Genomic DNA, 26,363 nt, shown 5'->3' on the forward strand with positions numbered 1-26,363 from the left:
CTATTAACTGTTATTATTGATGTTAAGACTAACTTGATATCTGAGCACTGAAAGCAAAAGGGCTTTGAGGTATATAAGAAGGAGGAGGAAGAAGATACTTTCTTCTCCCTTTCTTGGGTATAGAAAGATATCTTTGGCATCTTCCTACTTGTCTTTGTATAGTCTTTTCCCCTTCCTAATGCCTATTTCTTTGGAGACCCAGTTCCTTTATAACACCCAAGTCCCTTAATCTATGATCTGCAAAATCTCTGTAGCCCCAGTTTCTTCTCTGAATATTTCTTTCACTTTTGTGCTCTGGTCTCCTGATAGGAAATACTGTCTATATCCTGAAAACTCCCAAATTTTTATCTTTTCCACACTGTAGACTCATACCTCCAGCTGCTTACTCAACATTTTCAATGAGGTGTCTAAATATACACTTCAAATTTAGTATCTCCAAAACCTTCTTGACTCACAGCTTTTCCTTCCACTGTTGTTGACATTTCATTCTTCCAAATCTTTAGGCCAAGATTTAGGGCCACCCTTGACGCTTTTCTTTCTCGTACTCTCCATATCTAATTTGTCAGAAAATCTTATAGACTCAACCTCTAAATATCTCCAGAATGCAGCCTGTCTCACCATCTCTACTGCTGCCACCATGGTGTGGTCTCAAACATTTTCTGCCTTAATTTCTGCAGTCTCCTCTTTACTGGCCTCTCCACTTCAACTCTTGCCCCACTCTAGAATCTTCTCAACCCAGAGGCCAGAATGAGCCCTCTGCTCAGAACTCTTCAATGGTTTCTGTCTCACCCAGAATCAAAGCGAAAGGCCTTAAAATGGCCAGAACAAATTTTCCATAATCTGGCCTTTGCAACCCCTCTGACCTCATCTCATGTTCTTCCTTCGTCATTTGTCTGCTCCAACCACACTGTCCTTCCTGAGCCTCTTAACACACCAGGCAAACTCCTGCCTCAGGGTCTACTCACTTAACCTTTCATTTAATACTTGCTTTCTGCATAGGTACTGTATTAGATTCTATGAGGGTACGAAGAATGAAATGAATGTGGTCTCTGCTTTCAGTAACAGCTAAAATAGCTGACACTTTGATAGCATTTCATTTCATATGTGCCTTGCACTTTGGTCAGTGCTTTAATGCAATTGAATCTCAACCCTATGAGAGGTCATACTATTATTCCCAATTTATGAATGAAGTGAGTAAGGAATAGAAAGGTTGGCTAGGCATGGTGGCTCATCCCTGTAATTCCAGCATTTTGGAAGGCCGAGGCAGGTGGGTCACTTGAGGTCGGGAGTTCGAAACCAGCCTGGCCAACATGGTGAAACCCCATCTCTACAAAAAATACAAAAACATTAACCAGGTGTGGTAGTGGGCTCCTGTAATCCCAGCTACTTGGGAGGCTGAGGCAGGAGAATTGCTTGAACCCAGGAAGCAGAAGCTGCAGTGAGCTGAGAAGATTATACCACTGCACTCCAGCCTGGGAAACACAGCAAGACTCCATCTCAAAAAAAAAAAAAAAAGGTTAAGTAACTTACTGAAGATTTTTTTCAGTAGGTAGTGGAGCTAAGACTCAAAGCTAAGCAGTCTGGCTCCAGAATCTATACATTTAACTGTTCTTCTCATTAGTAGAATTACCCTTGGGACTCTTGAGGATTTATCTATCCCAAGACCTTCAGAAATGCCCATCGTGTCAAGTGTGTGATTCCCCCCCCCAAAAAAAATGTAATTTTTGCACTGACTGGAAAGCTCAATGAAAAACCATGATAGTTAGTGGCTATTTGATATTACTCATTAGCTTAGTTACACAGTTCTTAACAGGTACATCAGTGTTATCATATATTATTATATATCTTTTAGCTGTTGCTGTTTTTGTTTTTTTGAGAGGTAAGGTCTTGCTGTGTCACCCAGGCCAGAGGGCAGTGGTGGGATTACGGCTCATTCAATCTCCTAGGCTCAAGTGATCCTCCCACCTCAGCTTCCCGAGTAGCTGGGACTACAGGTGTGTGCCAGCAGACCTGGCTAATTTTTTTTTCTTTAATTTTTGTAGAGATGAAGTCTCACTCTGTTGCCTAGGCTGATCTTGAACTCCTGGGCTCATACAATCCTCCCACCTCAGCTTCCCAAAGCGCTGGGATTATAGGCATGAGCCACTGTGCCTGGCCTCTTTTAGTTATATATGAACAGTTAAACTGTGAATGTTAAATCTGCTTACGTCAAAGGTATACCACACCATGAAGCTGAGTATGAGTAAAGTTAACTTCACTGCTTTGGAATTTACGTCTCTTAAGACATTAACTTTGGAGCCAGGCATGGTGGCTCACGCCTGTAATCCCAGCACTCTGGGAGGCCAAGACGGGTGGATCGCTTGAGCTCAGGAGTTGGAGACCAACTTGGGCAACAAAATGAAACCACGTCTTTACAAAAAATACAAAAATGGCCAGGTGTGGTGGCTCATGCCTGTAGTCCCAGCACTTTGGGAGGCCAAGGCAGGCAGATCACCTGAGGTCAGGAGTTCAAGACCAGCTTGGCCAACATGGTGAAACCGTGTCCCTACTGAAAATATAAAAATTAGTCAGGTTTGGTGGCACACCTGTAGTCCCAGCTACTTGACAGGCTGAGGCAGAAGAATTGCTTGAACCTGGGAGGCGAAGGTTTCAATGAGCCAAGATCGCACCACTGTACTCCAGCCTGGGCAAGACAGCAAGACTCCGTTTTAAAAAAAAAAAAAATTAGCTGGGTGTGGTGGCATGTGCCTATAGTCCCAGCTACTTGGGAGGCTGAGTTGGGAGGATGACTTGAACTGGGGAAGCAGAGGTTGCAGTGAGCTGAGATCACACCACTGCGCTCTAGCCTGGATGACAGAGCCAGAACCTGTCTCAAAAAAGAAAAAAAGACACTATCTTTGCAGGTTTGGTTATATGATAAGCAAATAAATCTTGTCAAGGAGCAAAATATCTTTTTACATTAGGGCCCCTATGCTTATATCCAGATAAAAATTTGGAAAACAGTAATGCCTTTATACCCCATTATTTTGATTGATACCTTGGTAATAAACTATTTTAAATAAGGTTGCTTAGACACTAACTGCTTTGATGAAATTCTAAATTCTTGTCTGTTTAATCTCTTGGTATATTCAGATTGGCATCACAGATTTTTTTCTTTGAGAAATCCACATGTCTGTACAAAAATCATCTCTTTTTCAGGAAAACATACTAAGAGAATCACTTGTGGATGTTGGAATACAGAAAATCTGCTTGCTTTAGGTGGTGAAGATAAAATGATTACAGTCAGTAATCAGGAAGGTGACACGATAAGACAGGTAATACAGTAACATCTCTTTGGTCTGATATATTCAAGCTTTCCCCCCAAATAAATAGTTTGTCTATCAAACTAATCTATACAATTTTTAAAAATCTATATGTGAGGTATGTATATGTGTGTGTGTATACACAATAACTTCAAAAACCTTTCTATTTATGTGTCAGAACATTTTTCTTTGATATGAATATGTTCTCCAAATATCCTCCTTTGTATATTTCCCTTTGTTATTAACGTGGATTATCAGCTCTGTAGTTCTAGTCAGTGTATTTGTGAAGTAACTCTTTTTTATATATGTATATTTATAATACAAATGTTAATAACTGGTAGATCTTGAACTCAGAGTCAAATCTGCCTGATTATAAAGCCCATACCTTTAACTGATAAATTGCTTCTAAACTAATGCTAATGAAATTTAATTTTAAGATTAAATTTTTCTACTGTTCACATTTCTCAAGATTGATTAGCTCTTTCGGAGGCTCCCTCCTTATGGGAATTTGTATCGCCAGTAGATACATAATGTAACCAATGGGAAATTTTCACTTTGGACTACTGCTCATGATTTAGTATTGCTAGAGTAATATTGACTAACATATTCTTTGAATACCTGCTAGGCACATGGTACTGTGCTATATACTGTAGAAAGAATATGAAATATGGCTCTGTATTGGCCAATCTATTGCTGCATAACAAATTAACCTCAAAATGTAGAAGCTTAAAACAACACTTATGATTTCATGGTTTTGTGGATGAGGAATTTAGATGCAGCTTATCTGGGTGTCTCTGCCTCAAAGTCTCTACAAGGCTGCAATCGTGTTGTCAGACACGGCTGCAGTTTCATGTGAAGGCTCGATAGGGAGAAAATCTGCCTCCAAGCTCACTCACGTGGGAGATGACAGGGTTCAGTTCCTTATAGGTTGTTAGACTCAGTTTCTCTCTAGCTATTCACTGGAAGCCTCCCTCACTTCCTTGCCAGATGGATCTCTCCATAGAGTGCCTCACAACACAGCAGCTGGCGAGAGAGTGAGAGAAGCCATTCAAGACTGAAGCTGCATCTCTTTATAACCTAATCACAGAATCACTTTTGCGATATTTTGTTCTTTAGAAGTGAATTACAAGGTATAGCCCACACTCAGTAGGGCAGGGATGGGGATCACACAGGCATAAAACCAGAAAGTGGGGATCATTGTGGGCCACCTTAGAGGTTGCCAATCATAGGGCCCCACTCTTAAGAAGACATTACTAATATAAAACACACATGCTCTTGCTGATTAATTGTCACATTTTGTGGTGCAGCTTACCTGTCCTACAACATTTGGGAGATAGAGAAGATCAATGAAAGTTTGATTGTGACTCTCTCAAAGATAGAAGGCTATCTGAATCAGTCAGGGTATAGACTAAACTGTTGGGACAGAGAGACCTAAAACTTCAGGGGGTGTAAGAATATGATAGTATGGGTTGGGGGCAGGGGGTTTCCTCTCTTTCTTTCTCATGTAACAGAGAGACAAGTCACCTACATACCTCTGCTTCACTAAATTGTACAGAGTCTCAGGTTCCTTCCATCTTATTGCTCTGCCATTTTCTAGAGTATTTTACCCTCATCTGCATGATTGAAGCTAGTGTACCAGGATCACATCTGCATTTTAGCTCCAGGGAAAGGACAAAGAGAAGAAATAGAATGTAAGAAATTTGTAAAGGACTTGATCTGGAAGATGCATTTATTATTTCCCTTCATATCATATGACTAGAACCTAGTCATGTGGCCAAATCTACCTGCTCCTAGGAAAGCTGCAATTTTAGTCCAGCTAGATGACTATGTGCCTTGCTAAAACTTACTTTAGTAGATAGTGCAGAACATTTACTCATTCAGTACAAGCAGAACAGCAAGGAGAACCTTACTACAGCTTGTTCATGTGTTGTTCAAGCCTGGACTAACTGAAGATACAGGTTTTGATTGGGAATTATTAGAAAATAGGGCTGAAGAAAGTCGATTCCTGTGTCTGTTTTAATCATCCTATTTTCAATGCCCTTAAGAAATAGAATGTTAGGTATAGTACAAATGCTACAACTCCCCTCTCTTGTGTCCATATCAGACATCACCAATAGATAGTGGATTTTTTCCCTCCACTGAATCAAAATATGGCCTTAGAATATTTTTTCCATATAGCATTCCAGGAAGTCACTACAATTCAGCTGTTACTTACATACAAGATAACTATTTTTCATTTCTAATCCTTAAGAAGTCTGCTTCCAAAATTAGACATCCTACTTAAGCTGTCATGTAGTAAGCAAAATATGCATTGTAAGTGTTGCTTTGTTTGGTGTTTTTTCTTAATTGTTTTAACTTTGGTGTTCTGAAGATCACTATGGTGTTACTTGTATGGATTTTTTTTTATTTATCCTGCTCAGGATTTGTCTTGCTTCCTGAATCTGAAGATTGCTATCTTTTGTCAATTCAGGAAAATTCATAGTCATTATCTCTTTGAATATTACTTCTTGCCCTTTCTATTCTGTTTTTCGGGAGCATCTGTTAGATAGCTGTTGGACCTTCTTATGTCTCTTAATCTCTCCTTTTCATAGTTTCTATCTTTTTATCACTCTGCAACCTTTTGGATGATTTCCTCATATTAGTTCACATATTCTTTCTTCAAATTTGTCTAATCATCTGTCTATACCATTGAGTTTTTTTATTTTAATGACTCCTTGTTTTTAGAAAGTACTTTGTAGTTCTTTTAAAAATCTGCTTGAAATACATGAATAGACAGTTCACACAAAAATATATAAAAAATGGCTCTCATACATATGAAAAAATTTCAAACTTACTCATCATTAAATAACTACAAATTAAAGCCACACTGAAATACCAGTTTTCATCTATCAGGGTGGCAAAATTATGTAAAATATGACAACATATTCTGTTGATGAAACTATAGATAAAATAAGTATGTCCTGTCTGGAGGAAAATTTGGAAATAGCTAACAAAACTACATCTGTACTTACTTTTTGACCTAACAATACCATTTCTAGGACTCTACCCTTCAGATACACCTCCTACAATACAAAAGTACATATGCACCCAAAAAAAACTGCCTGAACTTAAAAAATTCTTTTCTGATATTTATGAGTCCTTTTACAGCTTTAGTCATTTTTAAAATATTTATTTTATATTTCTGTCTCTGATAATTCTATTATTTTTATATCTGCTAGCTCCTTCTCTTGATACATTGTTTCTTTACGAGTTTTGTAATTTTGAATTATGAGCTCATCTTTAGCAAGGTTTATGTGTGGAAATTTTTTAAAACCTTGGTAGAGGTTCTGGGTTAGTTTTTTCCGAAACTGCAGGGGTAGTATAAGCCTGGATGCTTCCATATTTTATGTTAATTTTTCATCTTGGGAGCTCCCAAACAACCCAACATATGAATTTGAACCTCAGACTATAGTGAGGATAGGAAGGGAGGAATGGAGATATTTAAATCCTTTTTCCTTTTTTTTTTTTTTTTTTTTTTTTTGAGACAGGGTCTTGCTCTGGAGTGCAGTGGCATGATCATAGCTCACTGCAGCCTCAAACTCCTGGGCTCAAGCTATCCTCCCACCTCAGCCTCCCAAAGCACTGGGATTACAGATATGAGCCACCACGCCTATCCTTTAATTAAGTTATTGAAATGAACTTTGTTTTGTCTGACTCAACACTCAGGCCAAGATAAATGGGTTTCCTTATTGTCTCCCGTAACTAGCTGCTCTGGATAGCTGCAGCATCAGTTTCTGCACACACTCTGGTTTTAGTTTGATCTTTGCTGATGGTCCCTGTAAATTTCCCTTTTCTTCTTTCAAGCTTATTTATCTATTTAATAAGATATATTTTCTGTTTCATCTAGAATTTCTAGATATTTGTGACAGTAGCATTTTCAGGTTCTTAGTCCAACATTAGTCAGGAATGAAAACAAGTTACCTGTTCTATTAATATTCAGAATGAATTTAAACATTGGGTTTTTCATAGTGATGATGTTTTTACTCCTTTAGACACAAGTGAGATCAGAGCCTAGTAACATACAGTTTTCCTTGATGAAGACAGATGACCGAACCTCTGCTGCTGAAAGCATGGTAAGAATTCTAATCAAATCCATGTGCAAATCATTTGGGTAATTTTGTGGAATATATAATTTCCTTTTCTTGGATAACTAAAATAGTGATAAATAAATTATGTCCATTGACTATATTTTAAGCCAAGGTAGAGCTAGGTCTTTTAGTCCCTAAAAGTTGTTGTAATTGCTACTGACTGCCTGGCATTACAGCAAATGAGGACAGGTTTCTGTTACAATTGGTATTGCTCTTTTCATTCTTGTGGTAGCAAAAACATTAGGGGTACCTTGCAGAACAGAAGTATTAATTCGTATATTATTTTTAAAATTTTTACTCTATGAGATGTGGTTAGCAAAGCTCTTGAAGTTGTAGATTTGTGGGGTTTTTTTTTTTTTTTTTTTTGAGACAGAGTTTTGCTCTTGTTGTCCAGGCTGGAGTTCAGTGATGTGATCTTGGCTCACCGCAACCTCCACCTCCTAGGTTCAAGCGATTCTCCTGCCTCAGCCTCCCAAATAGCTGGGATTATAAGGATGTGCCACCACATCCAGCTAATTTTGTATTTTTAGTAGAGATGGGGTTTCTCTGTGTTGGTCAGGCTGGTCTCAAACTCCCAACCTCAGGTGATCCGCCCACCTCTGCCTCCCGAAGTGCTGGAATTACAGGCATGAGCCACCGCGCCCGGCCAAAGTTGTAGCTTTTGGTTAATACTTAGATGCATTTTCCCTGCCACATCTTAACATTCTGAAATCCAGATGATTTTCACAATCAATATGAATATATTTAATGAAGTAGTAGTTCTTTATTTCTTAAAACTCTATTATTAAATTGATAGTGACTTACAATTGAGAGCATCTTATAATCAAGGAAATATATCAATAATAAGCCCAAATAAGTAATGTACTATTTTTTCTCCCAACATAATTACATCCTCTGCTGGGAATTACACTGAAGAATTTACTTGCATGAGTAGCAGAGAGACACGAGTTTAGCCAACACTGACCTGCAGGTGATGGAACCAGTGATGATATAAAAGCCAAGCTGGATTATCCACAGGAGTATGGACCTGTAATCCCAAATGGCTCAAAAACAGAACAGCCTCTTAGAGTGGAAGAGTCTTTATAATCAAAATATGAATTCATTTGCAGTGGAACTGTCAGATTTACAATCCTGTATTGTGCAGTACTCTAATGAAACGTATAGAAAGTTTAAATGGTTACTCCACAAAGGAATTTTAGTATATTTCAAAGGGTATATTGAAGATGTGTAAAACCAAGGACCCTTACCAGACTATATATTAGTAAATACATTTTTTTAGTCAGTCATATTATTGTGCTAGTTATAGCACGGAGCACATCTAAATTGGGCTTATTATTTTCACAAATTAGGTTCAGCTTTTGGATTTGCTTATTGGTCTTTTCATGAAGTACTAAATAACTCATTTCACAATCTCCTAATCTTTTCTGGCAGATAAGTGTGGTGCTTGGCAAGAAAGCTTTGTTTCTTTTTAATCTGAATGAACCAGATAACCCAGCTGATCTTGAATTTCAGCAGGACTTTGGCAACATTGTCTGCTATAATTGGTATGTCTGCTATGACTGGTATGTACAAAAAGCTCATTACAGAAGGACATCTATAGGTTTTTCCTTACTAATTGTATTCAATTTTTGTTTGTAACATTCAATTCTATACATAACATTTTCTGATTCATGGTCTGTGATTTAGTATGCAGAACTATTTAGCATATTATCTGACACAAAGTAGGCCCTTGATAAATTATATTCTGTAATTCCTTAATTTTAAGGTACTTGCTAATTTACCATGTTGCCACTGATAGCTAATCTCCTTGTTTACCATATTGTTGCCTTCGTTGCTATAGGTATGGTGATGGCCGCATCATGATTGGTTTTTCACGTGGACATTTTGTGGTCGTTTCTACTCATACTGGAGAGCTTGGTCAAGAGATATTTCAGGCTCGTAACCATAAAGATAATCTAACTAGCATTGCAGTGTCACAGACTCTTAACAAAGTTGCTACATGTGGAGATAACTGGTAAGTTATTTTCACATATTTTTAGTAAAGTTAGTATAGTAAATACTCAAGTGAATCAGCCAAACTTTGGTAGCTAATATGAATCTGGCAATCATGTTTACAATTTAAGACATCTAAGACTACTTTACTCCTGATTTTAATATTCAGGGCAAAAATATAAAACAAAGTATAGTTGAAAATCAGTCTTAAAAATAAAATAGGTAGTTCTGGGTAACATGGAGTAAGCACACTCCACCCCATGTCTCCCACTGAATATAGCTGTAAAACGTGAGCAGAATGCATGGAGCAGATATTTAAGGACTCTGAAAAGTAAATAGTAGCAGGCAGATTGGAAAAGAAGATGGAATTTGAAGTGCCAGCTAACCAGCAGTGAGTCTCCCATTTGTCCTCTGCTCTCTCACAGCCAGGACTCCAGGAAGTCTGAAACCTAGAACTAGGCACCAGAGCACAGAGAGAGCTTTAAGGAAGCTCTCTGGTTCTGGCTTAAGTTGTGGAAAAGAGAACTTGTAATGCTCAAAGGCAGTTGGGGAAATCCCCTGGTTTTCTTTTTTTTCTTTTTTTGTTCTTTGTTCTCTAATGCTCCAGCCACCAAGCAATCTCCCCATGACAGTGGCAGCAGGAACAATGGCACCAAGGACCCACAGGCATCTAAAACTCTGATGGAGGATGATCTTCTCTCCAATTAGAGGCTGTGGTTTCAAGAAGATAGGGCAAACCACTGTTGCCTATTTTTCTCTTTGTCCTCTCTTGGTCACAAGTGCTCATACAGTTGTGGGAATTATGTGGTAGAACAGGGTAACCAGAGATCAAGCATTAATAGAGGACCAAAATTAGGAGCCCTAGGGAACTAGAAAGTACCAGATTGATCACAGAGAGGAAGGAACCCAGGAAAGCAACCCTGTAAACATATTTATGAACTCCTGGGTTCATCCTTAAGCTCATATGTATAGACTTATCCTAAACATATACCAAAGACCTTGTGAACTGAACTAAGACATAGATCATAGCCAAGGTCTTATACTAGCCACTGAGTGGGCCATAGAGGGACATATCTGAATACCACTGCAAAGGCATTGAAAATAGAACCGACATTGAAACCATAAGCCACAGAAGTCTCCTTGAAACTTGTGACCTGAACCCAGCGAGGTTGGTGGCCTACTGAAACAAAAATATTAACCTTCTCCGTGAGATTTAGATTAGACACAGTCTCATAATTTCACAATGTCCAGAATATAACCCCCAATTACTTGATATATGAAGAATTAGGAAAATTTTAACTTGCTCAGGAAATAACAGTAAAAAAACACCAATGCCAAGAAGATGCAGATAGCAGATATAGAAATGCTCCAAGAGGTAAGGGCTAATACTCTTGAAACAAATGGAAAGCTATAAAGTCTCAGAAAAGAAATAGAACCAATAAAGAAGAACCAAATGGAAATTTTAGAACTATAAAATGCAATAAATGTGGTGGACTTAATAGCAAATGGAGATAATAAGGAGTCAGTGAACTTGAAGAGAGATCATTAGAAAATATCCAATCTGAACATGGAAGAAAAAATGAAACAAAATTATTTGTCCCAGAGACCTGTTAGACAATAACAAAAGGTCTAGTATTTGTGTCTTCGGAATCCCAAAAATAATGACTGGAAACTTATGGCAAAAGACATAAACCTCCATATTATAGAAGCTCAGCAAGTCCCCAAACGGATAAACCAGAAGAAATCTAGAGCTATTCACATCATAATCAAACTGTTGAAAAATAAAGACAAAGAAAAAATCTTGAAAGCAGCCAGAGAGCAACATTTCGAATGACAGTGGATTTTCTCACCATAAAGCATTGAGGCTAGAAGGAAATGCCACAATATTCTTAAAGTGCTAAAATAAAAGCATTGTCATCCAGTGAAAATGTATGTCAGTAAATGAAAATGAAATAAAAGCATTTTTAGATGAAGGAAAATGAAGAGACCGTCTTGCTCTCTAAAAGTATTGCTGAAGGAAGTTCTTCAGATGGAATAGAACTGAGAACACAAGGAAATTTAGGACATTAAGAATGAAGGAAGAGCAATAGAAATGGTAAATATCCGGGTAAATATAATGGACATTTTTTTCTTTTGAGATCTTTAATGTATATGTGATGGTTTAAAACAAAAATTATAATATTGCTCAGTAGGGTGTTTAATGCATGAAAATGCAATATATAAGACAACTATACCATAAAGGGGAGAGAGGGTAAAAGGTTTTGTATGTGATAAGACTTCTACATTCCACTCGAAATGGTAAAATATTGATTCTAAGTAGACTATGAAAACTTAAATATGTATATTATAATCTAGAGCAACCTCTGAGAAAACTATTCAAAGAAATATACAAAAGCAAAATAGAGAAATTAAAATGGGATACTAAAAAAATGTTCAAATGGAAAAATGAGAAAATTTTAAAAATCAGCCTGACCAACATGGAGCAACCCTGTCTCTACTAAAAATACAAAACTAGCTGGGTATGGTGGTGCATGCCTATAATCCCAGCTACTCGGGAGGCTGAGGCAGAAGAATCACTTGAACCCAGGAGAGAGAGGTTGCGGTGAGCCGAGTTCACACCATTGCACTCCAGCCTGGGTGACAGAGTGAGACTCCGTCTCCAAAAAAAAAAAAAAAAAAAAATCAATTAAACAAGAAGCTGGTTCTTTGAAGAAAATAAAATCGATAAGCCTCTAACAAGCCTGACAAAAATGAAAAGAGAATAGACACAACAAATCACCAATATCAAGAATGAAACAGGAATATCCCTACAGATCTGAAAGCCATTATGAGAATAATAAAGGAATACTACAAGCAATTTTACACTCAAAATTTGACAACCTAGAAGAAATGGGACAATTCTTTGAAAACCATAAACTACCAAAACTCAACCCAAATGAAACAGATCATCTGGATTAGCCCTATAACTACAATAAAATGGAATTAGTGATTTAAATGCTCCCAAAAAATAAATCTCCAGGCCTGTATGGTTTCATTGAAGAATTCTGCCAAACACTTGAGAAAGGATTAATACCAATTAATACCAAGTTGAAGAACTCTTCAACTTGTTTTATAAGGCTAGTAGTACCTTTATACCAAGACCAAACAAAGACAGTGTATTAAAAAAGAAAAATACAAGTCAGTATCTCTCATAAACTTGAGCATGAAAATTCTCAAGAAAATTTAGCAAACAATGTAGCAGTGTATAAAAGGAATTATACTTCATGACCAAGTGTGATTTATTTCAGATACTGAAAATATCAAATGGTTCAATATTCAAAAATCAGTGTAATCTAGGTCAGGTGCAGTGGTACATGGCTGTAATCCCAGCGCTTTGGGAGGCTGAGCCAGGAGGATCACCTGAGGCTAGGGGTTGGAGACCAGCCTGGGCAACATAGCAAGACCCCATCTCTAAAACAAAATAGCGAGGCCTGGTGGCATGTGCCTGTATTCCTAGCTACTCAGGAAGCTGAGGTGGGAGGATTGCTGAGCCCAGGAGTTTGAGGTTGCAGTGAGCTGCATTTGCATCACTATACTCTAGCCTGAGCAACAGAGCAAGACCCTGTCTCAAAAAGAAAACAAACAAACAAAAAAATGTAATCACTATATTAGAAGCTAAAAAAGACAAGCCATATAATCACATCAATTGACACAGAAAAAACATTGCACAAAGTCCAGCACATCTTCATGATAAAAACTCTCAGCAAGTTAGGAATAGCAAGTAATTACCTCAGTTTGACAAAGAACAATATAGGCCAGGCACAGTGGATCACTCCTGTAATCCCAGCACCTTGGGAGGCCACGGCAGGAGAGTCACTTGAGCCCAAGAGTTCAAGACCAGACTGGGCGATATGGCGAGACCCCATCTCTACAAGTTGCCTGTAGTTCCAGCAACTTGGGAGTCTGAGGTGGGAGGATCACTTGAGCCTGGGAGGTTGCGGCTGCAGAGAGCTGTGATCATGCCACTGTACTCCAGCCTGGGCAAAAGAGTGAAACCCTGTCTCAAAAAAAAAGAACTACAAAAAACCTACACTTAATATCATGCTTAATGGTGAAAGATGGAATGCTTGTCCCTTAAGATTAGGAACAAGACAAGAATATCTGTTCTCATTACTCTTATTCAACCTAGCATTAGAAGTTCTGGCCACTGCAATAGGCAAGAAAAAGAAATACACAGCACTCAGATTAGAAAGGAAGAAGGAAAACTATCTCTATTTGCAGATGTCATGATCATCTTGGGATTTTCTGCATAAAAAATCTTGGAATTTTCTACATAAAAGCAACTCCTAGAACTAAAACTAATAAATGAGTTGAGCAAGATTGTAGGATATAAGATCAACACACAAAAATTAATCACATTTCTATATACTAACAATGAACATTAACAATGAAAACAAAAATGAAAACCAATACCATATTCAGTCCACTCCAAAGAAACTGAACTGCTTAAGTATACCTCTAACAAAACCTGTACAGTGTCTGTGCTGAAAATTATAAAATTCTGACAAAAGAGATCAAATTAGACCCAAATAAATGGAGAGTTATACTGTGTTCATAGATTGAAAAGCTCAACAAAGTGAAGATGTCAGTTCCTCCAAGTTGATCTATTGTTTAATGAAATTTATATCAAAATCCCAGCACGCTTCTTTGTAGGCATAGACATGCTTATTCTAATATAGATAGATAGAGACAGAGAGATAGAGAGATAGACATAGATCCTAAAATAGCCAACAGCAATCTTAAAAAAGAACAATAAAATGGGAGAAATCATTATTCCCAATATAAAAACTTGTGTAGCTATAATCATCAAGATTATGCATCATTGGCAGAGGAAAAGACATATCAATCAATGGAATAGAATAGAGAAGACAGAAATAAACCCACACAAATATGCACAGTTGGTTTTTGACAAAGGCAAAAAATAATTCAATAAAAGCAAGATGCCCTTTTCAACAAATGGTACTGGAGTAATTAGACATCCAAAAGTGAAAAAAAAAAAAAAAAAAAAACAAAAAAAAGCTTCAACACCAACTTTACACCTTAATAAAAAAATTCACTCATAGACTTAAATATAAAATGTAAAATATAGGAGGATATCTTTTGGATCTAGGGTTAAGTAAAGAGTTCTTAGACTTGAAACCAAAACTATGATCTATAAAAGGAAAAATTGATAAAGTAGATTTCATCAAAATTTTAAACTTTGGCTTTGTGAAATACTCTGTTAAAGATGAAAAGAAGGCCGGATGCGGTGCCTCATATCTGTAATTCCAGCACTTTGGGAGGCCAAGGCAGGCACATCACCTGAGGTCAGGAGTTTGAGACCAGCCTGGCCAACATGGTGAAACCTTGACTCTGAAAATAAATAAACAAATACAATGAAAAGATAAGCTACAGAATGAGAAAATATTTGTAAACCACATATCCAACAAAGGACTAGTATCTAGTATCTAGAATATGTAAAGGACTCTCAAGACCCAACAGTATGTCATATGTTTGATATCTGTATATATTATCAACCCAACACTATGTTGATACTATTTTTGTTTAAATGTCAATCTATTTATGCAACACAAAAATAATAAACTTACTTATATAGTTACCATTCAACAAAAACCCAACAGTAAAAAAAAAAGCAAACAACCCTGTTAGAAAATAGGCAAAAGACATAGATTTCACCAAATAATAACAAATACATGAAAATTAGCCATTAGAGAAATGCAAATTAAAACCACAATTAACTCTTACTACCCATCTATTAGAATGGCTAAAATGAAAAATAGTGATAACACCAAATGTGGGTAAGGATGAGGAGAAACTGGATTACTCATACATTGCTGGTGGGAATGATATGGTACAGCTACTCTGGGAAGCAGTTTAGCAGTTTCTTTAAAAACTAAACATGCAATTACTGTATGATCTAGCAGTTTCACATCTGGCCATTTATTCCAGAGAAATGAACACCTACATTCAGATAAAAACCTGTATATGCAGCCAACAGACACATGAAAAAATGCTCATCATCACTCGCCATCAGAGAAATGCGAATCAAAACCACAATGAGATACTATCTCACACCAGTTAGAATGGCAATCATTAAAAAAATCAGGAAACAACAGGTGCTGGAGAGGATGTGGAGAAATAGGAACACTTTTACACTGTTGGTGGGACTGTAAACTAGTTCAACCATTGTGGAAAACAGTGTGGTGATTCCTCCAGGATCTAGAACTATAAATACCATTTGACCCAGCCATCCCATTACTGGGAATATACCCAAAGGATTATAAGTCATGCTGCTATAAAGACACATGCACATGTGTGTTTATTGCAGCACTATTCACAAAGCAAAGACTTGGAATCAACCCAGATGTCCATCAGTGACAGGCTGGATTAAGAAAATGTGGCACATATACACCATGGAATACTATGCCGCTATAAAAAAGGATGAGTTTGTGTCCTTTTTAGGGACATGGATGCAGCTGGAAACCATCATTCTCAGCAAACTATCGCAAGAACAGAAAACCACATACCACATGTTCTCACTCATAGGTGGGAATTGAACAATGAGATCACTTGGACACAGGAAGGGGAACATCACACATTGGGTCCTATTGTGGGGAAGGGGTAGGGGGGAAGGATAGCGTTAGGAGATATACCTAATGTAAATGATGAGTTAATGGGTACGGCACACCAACATGGCACATGTATACATATGTAACAAACCTGCACATTGTGCACATGTACCCTAGAACTTAAAGTATAATAAAAAAAATAAGGGCCGGGCGCGGTGGCTCAAGCCTGTAATCCCAGTACTTTGGGAGGCCGAGACGGGTGGATCACGAGGTCAGGAGATCGAGACCATCCTGGCTAACCCGGTGAAACCCTGTCTCTACTAAAAAATACAAAAAAACTAGCCGGGCGAGGTGGCGGGCGCCTGTAGTCCCAGCTACTGGGGAGGCTGAGGCAGGAGAATGGTGTTAACCCGGGAGTCGGAGCTTGCAGTGAGCCAAGATCCAGCCACTGCACTCCAGCCTGGGCGACAGAGCGAGACTCCGTCTCAAAAAAAAAAGATAAAAAATAAATAAATAAATAAATAATAAAATAAAAAAATAAAAAACCTGTATATGAATGTTTATAGCAACTTTATTTGTAATAACCAAAAACTGGAAACAATCCAGATGTCCTTCAGTGGGTGAATGGTTCATCCATGTCATAGAACACTACTCAACAATAAAAAGGAACAACCTATTGATACACCCAACAACTTGAATGAATTTCCAAAGGATTACGCTGAATGGAAAAAAGCCAGTCTCAACAGGTTGCATACTGTATGATTTCATTTATATAATGTTCTTGAAAAGACAGAATTGTAAAAACAAAGAACAGATTAGTGATTGCCAGAGGTTAGGAGGGGCTGGGGTCAGAAGGAAAGAGGTGAGTGTTTATAAAAAGGCAACATGAGAGATCCTCGTGGTCATGGAACTATCTGTATCCTGACTGTGGTTGTGGATCTCATGAATCTCTTGTGTGAGAAAGTTACTAAACACACACACTGAGTACAAGTAAACACACACACCAAGTACAAGTAAACACACACACTGAATACAAGCAAAACTAGGGGCATCGGAATAAGATTTGTGGTTTCTATCAATGTCGGTATCCTGATTGTGATATTACACTATAGTGTTTCAAGATGTTATTGGGAGAAAAGGGGACATGGAATCTATCTCTCTATATTGCCTCTTATAACTACCTGTGAATCTAAAATTATCTTAAAATTCAATTAAATGAAAATAATGAGGGAAAAAATGTAAGAGGAAAATACTGGAAGGGAAGAGAAAGGAGAAAAGGAGATTAGGAGGAAAGAAATGTTACAACTATTGGGTCTCAACATTGTACTACACAACTTTCATTTACATCAACTTACTTATTACAACACTATGAAATAATATTATGCCCGCATTTTTCAGAGCTTTCAACCTGATCCTTCTGATCCAAATTTAATGTTCTTTCTGTACTATAATTCACTTCCTTTTGTATGAAAGAACTCTGGGCACGGGAGAAAGGGAATACATTGTAAAGAGAAGCGTGTATCATCTTACAATAATTAATATTACTCAGGAGAATATTTTCATACTCAAATTTCTTCAGGACCATTTTAACCTCCTCATTCCTGAAGCCATAGATCAGAAACTCAGCCAGGTACAACCCACCCCCCATCTCTTCACACAGTAAACAAACAACAACAAACCCCAAAATTTAAAGATATAATGAAGTATAGAAATTCTAATATTTTCTTACTTTAACCGAGTAGATCGTTCTGTACATCACATTTTGGAGACCAATAACCTATTCCATGGTTTATAATTTTTGGTGAACTAAAAGAGTTTTATATAAAGATCATATATATATTTTTTAAATACATTTTTGTTTTTCAGCATTAAAATCCAAGACTTGGTTGACTTAAAAGACATGTATGCTATACTCAGCCTGGATGAGGAAAATAAAGGTATCGATTTTTCTGAAGCAGATCGACATTTTATCATTCCAGTTACAGAGAATAAGGTTGTGTTCATTATTGTGTGATTTGCATTCGTTGTAGGAGGATTTTTTTTTTTTTTTTTTTTTTGAGATGGAATCTCATTTTGTAGCCCAGGATGGCATGCAATGGCATGATCTCTGCTCGCTGCAACCTCGACCTCCAAGGTTCAAGCTATTCTCCTGCCTCATCCTCCCAAGTAGCTGGTATTACAGGCATGCACCACCACGCCCAGCTAATTTTTGTATTTTTAGTGGAGACGGGGTTTCACCATGTTGGCCAGGCTGGTCTTGAACTCTTGATCTCGGGTGATCCGCCCGCCTTGGCCTCCCAAAGTGCTGGGATTACAGGCGTGAACCACTGTGCCTGGCCAGAAATAAATTTTAATATTCTTCACTAGAGTTCCCTAAAATAGTCTCCTTATTTTAGTAATTATGTTGTCATACTGCTTGACTACAAAGATATGTCTACTTTGATCCAGAGATTTATAGTGAATTTTATCCTAATTCTAATGTAAAGTATAAATTCTTATAGACAGTCATGACCCACATAATGACATTTCAGTCATCAGTGGTCCACATACATGGTCCATATTTACTACTTTTTCTTTTTTTTTTTTTTTGAGACAGGGTCTTGTTTTGTTGCTCAGGCTTACTGTACATTTTCTATGTTTAGATATGTTTCAGTGTGCAAATACTGCTGTGTTACAGTTGCACAGTGTTCAGTACAGTAGCATGCCATACAGGCTTATAGCCTAGGAGCAATAGGCTCTACAATATAGCCTAGGTATGTAGTACGCTGTTTCATCTAGGTTTGTGTAAGTACACTCTATGATGTTCACACAACAACAGTCACCTAATGACAGATTTCTTAGAACACAGTCCTGTTGTTAAGTTACACATAACTGTACTTTCCCTTTGAGCCACAGGGAATGAGCCAATGCTCATATTCTTATGCCAATCCATGGCAAATTTCCTACTCTAAATAAAAACTACTTAAACTGGTAAGGAAAGTATTTGAAAATTGTTATGTCTCTGGTAGCTTAAATGAAAATATTTGTTTGCTGCCTGCAACTATATATTGTTTTTGAATGATCATTTATTTTGTCGATTATTTCAGGATTGGGTACCTTGTCCTGGACTGATGATGGCCAGTTGCTAGCACTCTCTACCCAAAGGGGCTCACTTCATGTTTTCCTGACCAAGCTTCCTATACTTGGGGATGCCTGCAGCACAAGGATTGCCTATCTCACCTCCCTCCTTGAAGTCACCATAGCCAACCCTATTGAAGGAGTATGAAAATGGTGTTATTTTTCTCTTATTTATTAATAAAATAAGTTTAGCAGTTGATGTATTACTATTTTTCTCTATATAGGAGCTACCAATCACAGTTTCTGTTGATGTGGAACCCAACTTTGTGGCAGTAGGTCTTTATCATCTGGCTGTAGGAATGAATAATCGAGCTTGGTTTTATGTCCTTGGAGAGAATGGCAAGTCTAAATCTAGTTGTTTATTCTTATCTAGCATATAATTTCTGTTCTTATTTGGTAAGCACTGGAAGTTTCTTTTAGGACGAAGTCTTTCACTCTTTTGTTCACATATCTCATTCTAAGCTTAAATGGTTTTGTAAGTCTTCTAAAAATTCACGTAATTTTTAGAAAGCTTTTATTCTTTACCTGTGTAGTGAAGGCAGCATAGCATAGTGGGTAGAGTATGAGTTTCAGAATTAGAGAGGCCCTGGATTTAATTTCCCTTTCTGCCTCGGTTAGTTAAGTGACTATAGACAAATCACTTTGCGCTTGTGAGCCTTACTCATCTAGAAAATGAGGATACTTCTACTTTAATGGATCATGAGGAAGATTAAATAAAATAAAATGCGTGATCTCACTTGGCACAGTGACTGTTTTAAGCACTCCTAAACCTAGTGGGTACTTAATAAATATTAGTTCTGTCTCCCCTTTTATGCTTTGAATAATAGCTACTAGCATGTGAGGAAAACCTTGTTTTGTTTTTTCTTCCCCTTCTTCCTCCCCATCAGCTTTCCCCAATTCTAGGTCAGGTAACCCTCAGGAATAGAACAAACCTGAAAATTAACTGGTTAAACAGGAAATACCATTAAGTTTATTGCCACTTAAAGTTTAATTCTTAATTGTTTTGCATGTGATTTTATTTTCTATTACTTTGTTTCATGTAAACCATAATGGAATGCCTGAAGGCCAATTTATATGGCAACTAAGATTAAAATGAAATTTAATCTTTAAGATTCAATTTAATCATTTAAGATTAAAATGAAATTTTAAGTTCAGAATATTTTTGCAAAAGCACACCTTTTAAAATTATTTGCAAGTATGTATGAGATAGTTTTATAAATATTTTAATGTGTTGGTTTTTAAAAATTGCTACAGCTGTGAAAAAATTGAAAGATATGGAGTATCTGGGAACAGTAGCCAGTATTTGCCTTCATTCTGACTATGCTGCTGCACTTTTTGAAGGCAAAGTCCAGTTACATTTGGTAAGTATAATTTTGATGTCCTGGAGACATGCTAAGTTAAGTTATGATGAACAGCCTAATGTCTGATTATCAAGAATATTGGTCAGGAAGCAAGGATGTACAGACTAACTAGAAAGCCAGATGTGAGTAAAGGATTAACAAAACCCTTCCCCTTCTATATGAGAAGTTCTATTGACTTTCTAACCCTATTCCCCAAAAACCTGATAAATATCAACAGTGCTACTCACAACATAGCCTTTAGCAAAAATAATAATTACCCTGTTGGTAAATTGCAACTAGAAGGAACGATACACGAACCATAAAAACCTGATGGGAATGCCATATCTTCGGGCTTCCTGGAAGGTGCTGACTCATATTTGGGCAATTTGTGTGTGGGGGTCTTTGAAACCATGCCTGCTGAGTTGTTCAAGATATGTTGGCACCTGTGAAGAGGGGGCTTCTAAGTCAGGGTATTTCTCACATGTTTCATGGCTCTTCATGGAAGACAAAGAGATTAGCAATTAGATAGCTGCAGAGCCTGCAGTAAAGACTGTTCACACTAAGAGGTACGTCTGTGCTACCTTGCTGGCAAGCTGTGGTTCCTGTCTGATAGCTTTCTGACTAAACTGACCTCTGGTAGTCTTGGGAGTCTGAATGTTCAGTTGAACTTGAGAAAAAGACACCCCTAGATGTTGTATAGCAGGTTTACTCAAATGAATCTGTGAGCCATTATTATTCTTTACATTTTAGATAGAAAGCGAAATCTTGGATGCTCAAGAAGAACGTGAGACTCGGCTTTTCCCAGCAGTGGATGATAAGTGCCGTATCTTATGCCATGCCTTAACTAGTGATTTCCTCATCTATGGTACAGATGTATGTATCACATTCTTTATTAGAGAACATTGGGAATTTCTAATTTTTACTTTGTGATCTCGGTCATTTCCTTCTCCTACCAGCCTTTTTTCTATATTGAATCCAATACAATTACTGAAGTTATCTGTGATTAATTATATACATTCATGTGTCTCTTAGCAATGGAGATACATTCTGAGAAACATGTCATTGGGCAAAGTTCGTCACTGTGTGGATGTCATGGAGTGTGCTTACAGGAACCTAGATGGTACAGCCCACTACACACCTACCCTGTGTGCTAGAGCCTATTGCTTCTAGGCTACAAACCAGTACAGCATGTGACTATACTGAATGCTATAGGCAATTGTAACACAATTGTATCTAAACATAGAAAAGGTACTGTAAACGTATGATATAAAATATTTAAAACAGCACGCCTGTATAGGGCACTTACCATGACAGGAGCTTGCAGGACTGGACATGGCTCTGGGTGAGTGAGTGAGTGAGTGAGTGAGTGAGTGAGTGAGTGAGTGAGTGGTGAGTGACTATGAAGGCCTGCGGCATTACTGTACATTACCATGGATTTTATCAACACTGTGTACTTAGGGACACTAAATTTATTTAAAATTTTTTTCTTCAATAATTAACCTTCTCTTACTATAACTTTTTTACTTTATAAGCTTTTAAATTTTTAAAAACTTTTTGACTCTTTTGTAGTAACACTTAGCTTAAAACACAAACACATTGTATAGTTACACAAAATATTTTCTTAAAAAATATTATATCCTATTCTATAAGCCTTTCTCTATTTTTCACTTTTTAACGTTTAAACTTTTTATAAAAACTAAGACACAGACACACACATTAGTGCAGGCCACCATAGCATCAAGATCATCAGTATCACTGTCTCCCACCTCCACATCTTGTCCCACTGGAAGGTCTTCAGCGGGAATAACATGCATGGAACTCTCATCTCCTATGATAACAATGCCTTCAGGATACCTCCTGAAGAATCTGGTTGAGCCTGTTTTACAGTTAACTTTTTTAAATAAATAGGAGTACACTCTAAAATAACAATAAAAAGTATAGTATAATAAATATATAAACCAGTAACAGTCATTTAGTATCATTATCAAGTATTATGTGCTACACATAATTATACGTGCTATACTTTTATATAACTGGCAGCACACGAGGTTTGTTTACACCAGCATCACCACAAACTTATGAGTAATGGCTTATGCTTTGACATTATGACATTCACGATGTCACTAGGCAATAAGAATTTTTCACCTCCATCCTGATCTTATGGGACTATCATCATATACACAGTCCATCGCTGACTGAAACCTTATGTGGTGAATGACTGTATGTATATAGAACACGTAGGTGGCATGATTTGTTAATATCAGTGCTTTCGTGATTTTAAGCAATTTTGATGGCCTAGTGAAAAGCTCAGACTTTAGAGCCTAGCAAATCTGGGCTCAAACACCAGTTCTGTTACTTGCTAGCTGGTGCTTAACCCCTCCAAGCACCATTTTCCCTATCTGGGTACCTTAAGGATTTAATTTGGTGATGAACATAGACAATTCAACTTCAAATCTCTAATGTCTGCATTTAGTAGGCATTCAGCAAATATTAAAATTAATTGAATATTGAGAATCTGACTTCAATTTCTTCATCCTTTGAACCATAGGTACCCTATATCTCCAAATATTACATTAGCCACCTGCACATAAAATAGTTATAGCTAGCATCTTATATTTGTAAACAGTTTTCACAGATTTTTCAAAGTATGTCATACCTGTTACCTTGATCAGTCTGTAAAAGAATTAAGCAAAGTTGGTAGAAAATGCATTATTTTCCACTTTAGCAAAATATTGGCCTGGTGCAGTGGCTCCCACCGAAAATCCCAGCATTTTGGGAGGCCGAGGTGGGTGGATCGCTTGAGCTCAGGAGTTCGAGACCAACCTGAGCAACATGGCGAGACCCCCATCTCTAATAAAAATACAAAAAAATAGCCAGACGTGGTGGTGTGTGTGTGCCTGTGCTCCCAGCTACTCAGGAGGCTGAGATGGGAAGATCACTTGAGCCCCGGGGGTGGAGGTTGCCAGTGAGCTGAGATCATGCCACTACACTCCGGCCTGGGTAACAGAGCAAGACCCCGTCTGAAAAACAAAAAACAACAACAACAAAGAAAAAGTTATTTACTATTTTAAAAGTTTCCACTTTTTCACATGAAATTATCATTACCATTATTATTTTTAGAGACAGAGTCTCACTCTGTCACCCAGGCTGGAGTGCAGCAGCACGATCATAGCTTACTACAATTTCGACTTCCTGGGCTCAAGCAATCCTCCTGTCTCATCCTTCTGAGTAGCTGGGACTAAAAGGGCATGCCACCATGCCCTGTTAATTTTTAGTTTTTAATTTTTTTCTTTTTTCTTTTATTTTTTTTTTTCAAGAAATGGACCTCCTTGAAAATTTTTTGTTTGTTTGGAGACGGAGTCTCACTCTGTCACCCAGGCTGGAGTACAGTGGTGCAATCTTGACTCACTCCAACCTCCACCTCCTGGGTTCAAGCAGTACTGTGCCTTGGCCTCTCTAGTAGCTGGGATTATAGGCACCCACCACCATACTCAGCTAATTTTTGTATTTTTAGTAGATACGGTGTTTCACCATCTTGGCCAGGCTGGTCTTGAACTCCTGACCTCATGATCCACCTGCCTCAGCCTCCCAAAGTGCTGGGATTACAGGTGTGAGCCACCGTGCCCAGCCGAAACATTTTTTTATATTTTCTTTTTATTTATTTATTTATTTATTTATTTATTTTAGAAACCTGCTAACTAATTTTTTTTTTTTTTTTTTTTTTTTTTTTTTTTTTTGTTAGAGACTGGATCTCACTATGTTGCTCAGGCTGGTCTTGAACTCCTAGCCTCAAATGATCCTCCTACCTTGGCCTCCCAAACTACGGGAATTACAGGCATGGGCCACAGGTGCCTGACCTAAATTATTTTTTTGAAAGAACATGTTTTAAACCATGCTTTTTGCCATATGAGAGACTTTTTAAAATTTAAGTTTGACCGAAACTAGTAAGTCTTTGAGATAATATACATCAGTAAGGTAGGTCTCATATATCAGGTAATTTGGTGATATGAAAAAATACACACAGGGAAATTTTCAGGAGGAAGATACCAAAGATTGAGAGGCTAGCAAGTCTATAGCAAACTGGAACTTAAACTAAGACTTCCTGATGGAAAATCTCTTTCCACTATGCCACAGTACTTTTGGAATAAGTGTAGTAGTCTGTTCATTAAGCAGCAACTATTCTAGTTTCATTCTTGAGTAATTCAGAAAATATCATGGTTTTTGGCAGCTTTATTGAAGTTTCATTGATATGCAAAAAAAAATGCACTATTAAAGTGTACAATTTGGACGGGCACGGTGGCTCACGCCTGTAATCCCAGCACTTTGGGAGGCCAAGACAGGCTGATTGCCTGAGCTCAGGAGTTTGAGGCCAGCTTGGACGACATGGTAAAATCCCGTTGTACTAAAAATACAAAAATTAGCTGGGCTTAATGGCGCATGCCTGTAGTCCCAGCTACTCGGGAGGCTGAGGCAGGAGAATAATTGAGCCTGGGAAGTGGAGGTTGCAGTGAGCTGAGATCGCACCACTGCATACAGCCTAGGTGACAGAACAAGACTCTGTCTCCAAAAAAACAAATAAAATTAAAAAGTGTCCAATTTGATAGGTTTTGACATATGTATATACCCATGAAACACCATCACTTCAGTGACAATACTGAACATGGCCAGGTCCTGTGGCTCATGGCTGTAATCCCAACACTTTGGGAGGCCGAGGTGGGCAGATCACTTGAGGTCAGGAGTTCAAGACCAGCCTGACCAACATGGTGAAACCCCATCTCTATTAAAAATACAAAAATTAACTGGGCATGGTGGCGCATGCCTGTAATCCCAGCTACTCGGGAGGCTGAGGCAGGAGAATCGCTTGAACCAGGGAGGCAGATCCGCCCATTAAAGAGTAGGCTGGGCCGGATGCGGTGGCTCCCACCTGTAATCCCAGCACTTTGGGAGGCTGAGGCAGGCGGATCACGAGGTCAGCAGATTGAGACCATCCTGGCTAACACGGTGAAACCCCTCTCAAAGTGTTGGGATTACAGGCGAGAGCCACTGTGCCCAACTTTTCCCATTTTATTTATTTTCTTGAGTCTGTACCTTTCACATATACTAAATATTATTCTTAGACGCTTCATCAAAAACATGACATTTTTCTCTTAAAATTAGGACGTATGTTTAATTTAAATGTTGAAAGTTAGTATTTCCTTGACTACCTTTTATATTTTCATGACTGAATTTTTTTTTTTAGACTGGTGTCGTTCAGTATTTCTACATTGAAGACTGGCAGTTCGTTAATGATTATCGACATCCTGTCAGTGTGAAAAAGATTTTTCCCGACCCAAATGGGACCAGATTAGTTTTCATTGATGAAAAAAGTGATGGATTTGTTTACTGTCCAGTAAGTCTAGAACATTTTTAAATGTTTATTTTTTCAAATGCAATATAGGGGGGAAAAAGTGTGTTTAAAACGTATCTCATGTAAAATTTTCTATTAATTAGTGCCAAGTATTGTAGTTCTTCGCTATCATCTTCATATCATGTTTATGATAGATTTCTTATGACTATATCAAGACAACTTTTTCCATTATTCTGTAATTTTTCATAGTGGCCATCCCAGAAAGATTTTTAATGGGAAAAAATGTTATTATATCCTATACCACTTTCAACCTTATCGTATACTTACTGCACAATACAATAATTACAGTGTATCTTCCTGTACGTGACTTTTCTCTCCCGATAGGCAGTGAGCTTATCTGTCCTTTCTGCCCACCTCAGTTGATTTTCCTTTTTCCTTAAAGATCCTGAGCACAAGGAACAGGTATTTCTGTATTAGATGAATAAAAATGGATGAGCCCATTTTAAAAATCAGCCACTCATATTTTTAAA

General features: G+C 37.7%; 1 protein-coding gene across 5 annotated transcripts in view; it reads left to right on the plus strand.

Moving 5' to 3' along the window:
- The window catches only part of WDR19 (WD repeat domain 19), a 94,587-nt gene that overhangs the window by 13,322 nt on the left and 54,902 nt on the right, over window positions 1–26,363 (plus strand). For all 5 annotated transcript variants that reach the window (XR_004054420.1, XR_004054419.1, XM_010365800.2 and 2 more), the window contains 10 exons: window positions 3,199–3,314; window positions 7,334–7,414; window positions 8,861–8,973; window positions 9,270–9,443; window positions 17,896–17,966; window positions 19,116–19,288; window positions 19,371–19,485; window positions 20,401–20,507; window positions 21,237–21,359; window positions 25,726–25,875. Coding sequence is in view for 3 of the 5 variants with exons in the window: in XM_010365800.2 (XP_010364102.1) it covers window positions 3,199–3,314; window positions 7,334–7,414; window positions 8,861–8,973; window positions 9,270–9,443; window positions 17,896–17,966; window positions 19,116–19,288; window positions 19,371–19,485; window positions 20,401–20,507; window positions 21,237–21,359; window positions 25,726–25,875 (1,223 nt within the window). In the remaining 2 variants the exon portion in view is untranslated. The remainder of the gene's footprint in view (window positions 1–3,198; window positions 3,315–7,333; window positions 7,415–8,860; window positions 8,974–9,269; window positions 9,444–17,895; window positions 17,967–19,115; window positions 19,289–19,370; window positions 19,486–20,400; window positions 20,508–21,236; window positions 21,360–25,725; window positions 25,876–26,363) is intronic.

This window comes from Rhinopithecus roxellana, chromosome 2 (genome assembly GCF_007565055.1).
Source record: "Rhinopithecus roxellana isolate Shanxi Qingling chromosome 2, ASM756505v1, whole genome shotgun sequence".
Lineage (NCBI taxonomy): Eukaryota > Metazoa > Chordata > Mammalia > Primates > Cercopithecidae > Rhinopithecus > Rhinopithecus roxellana.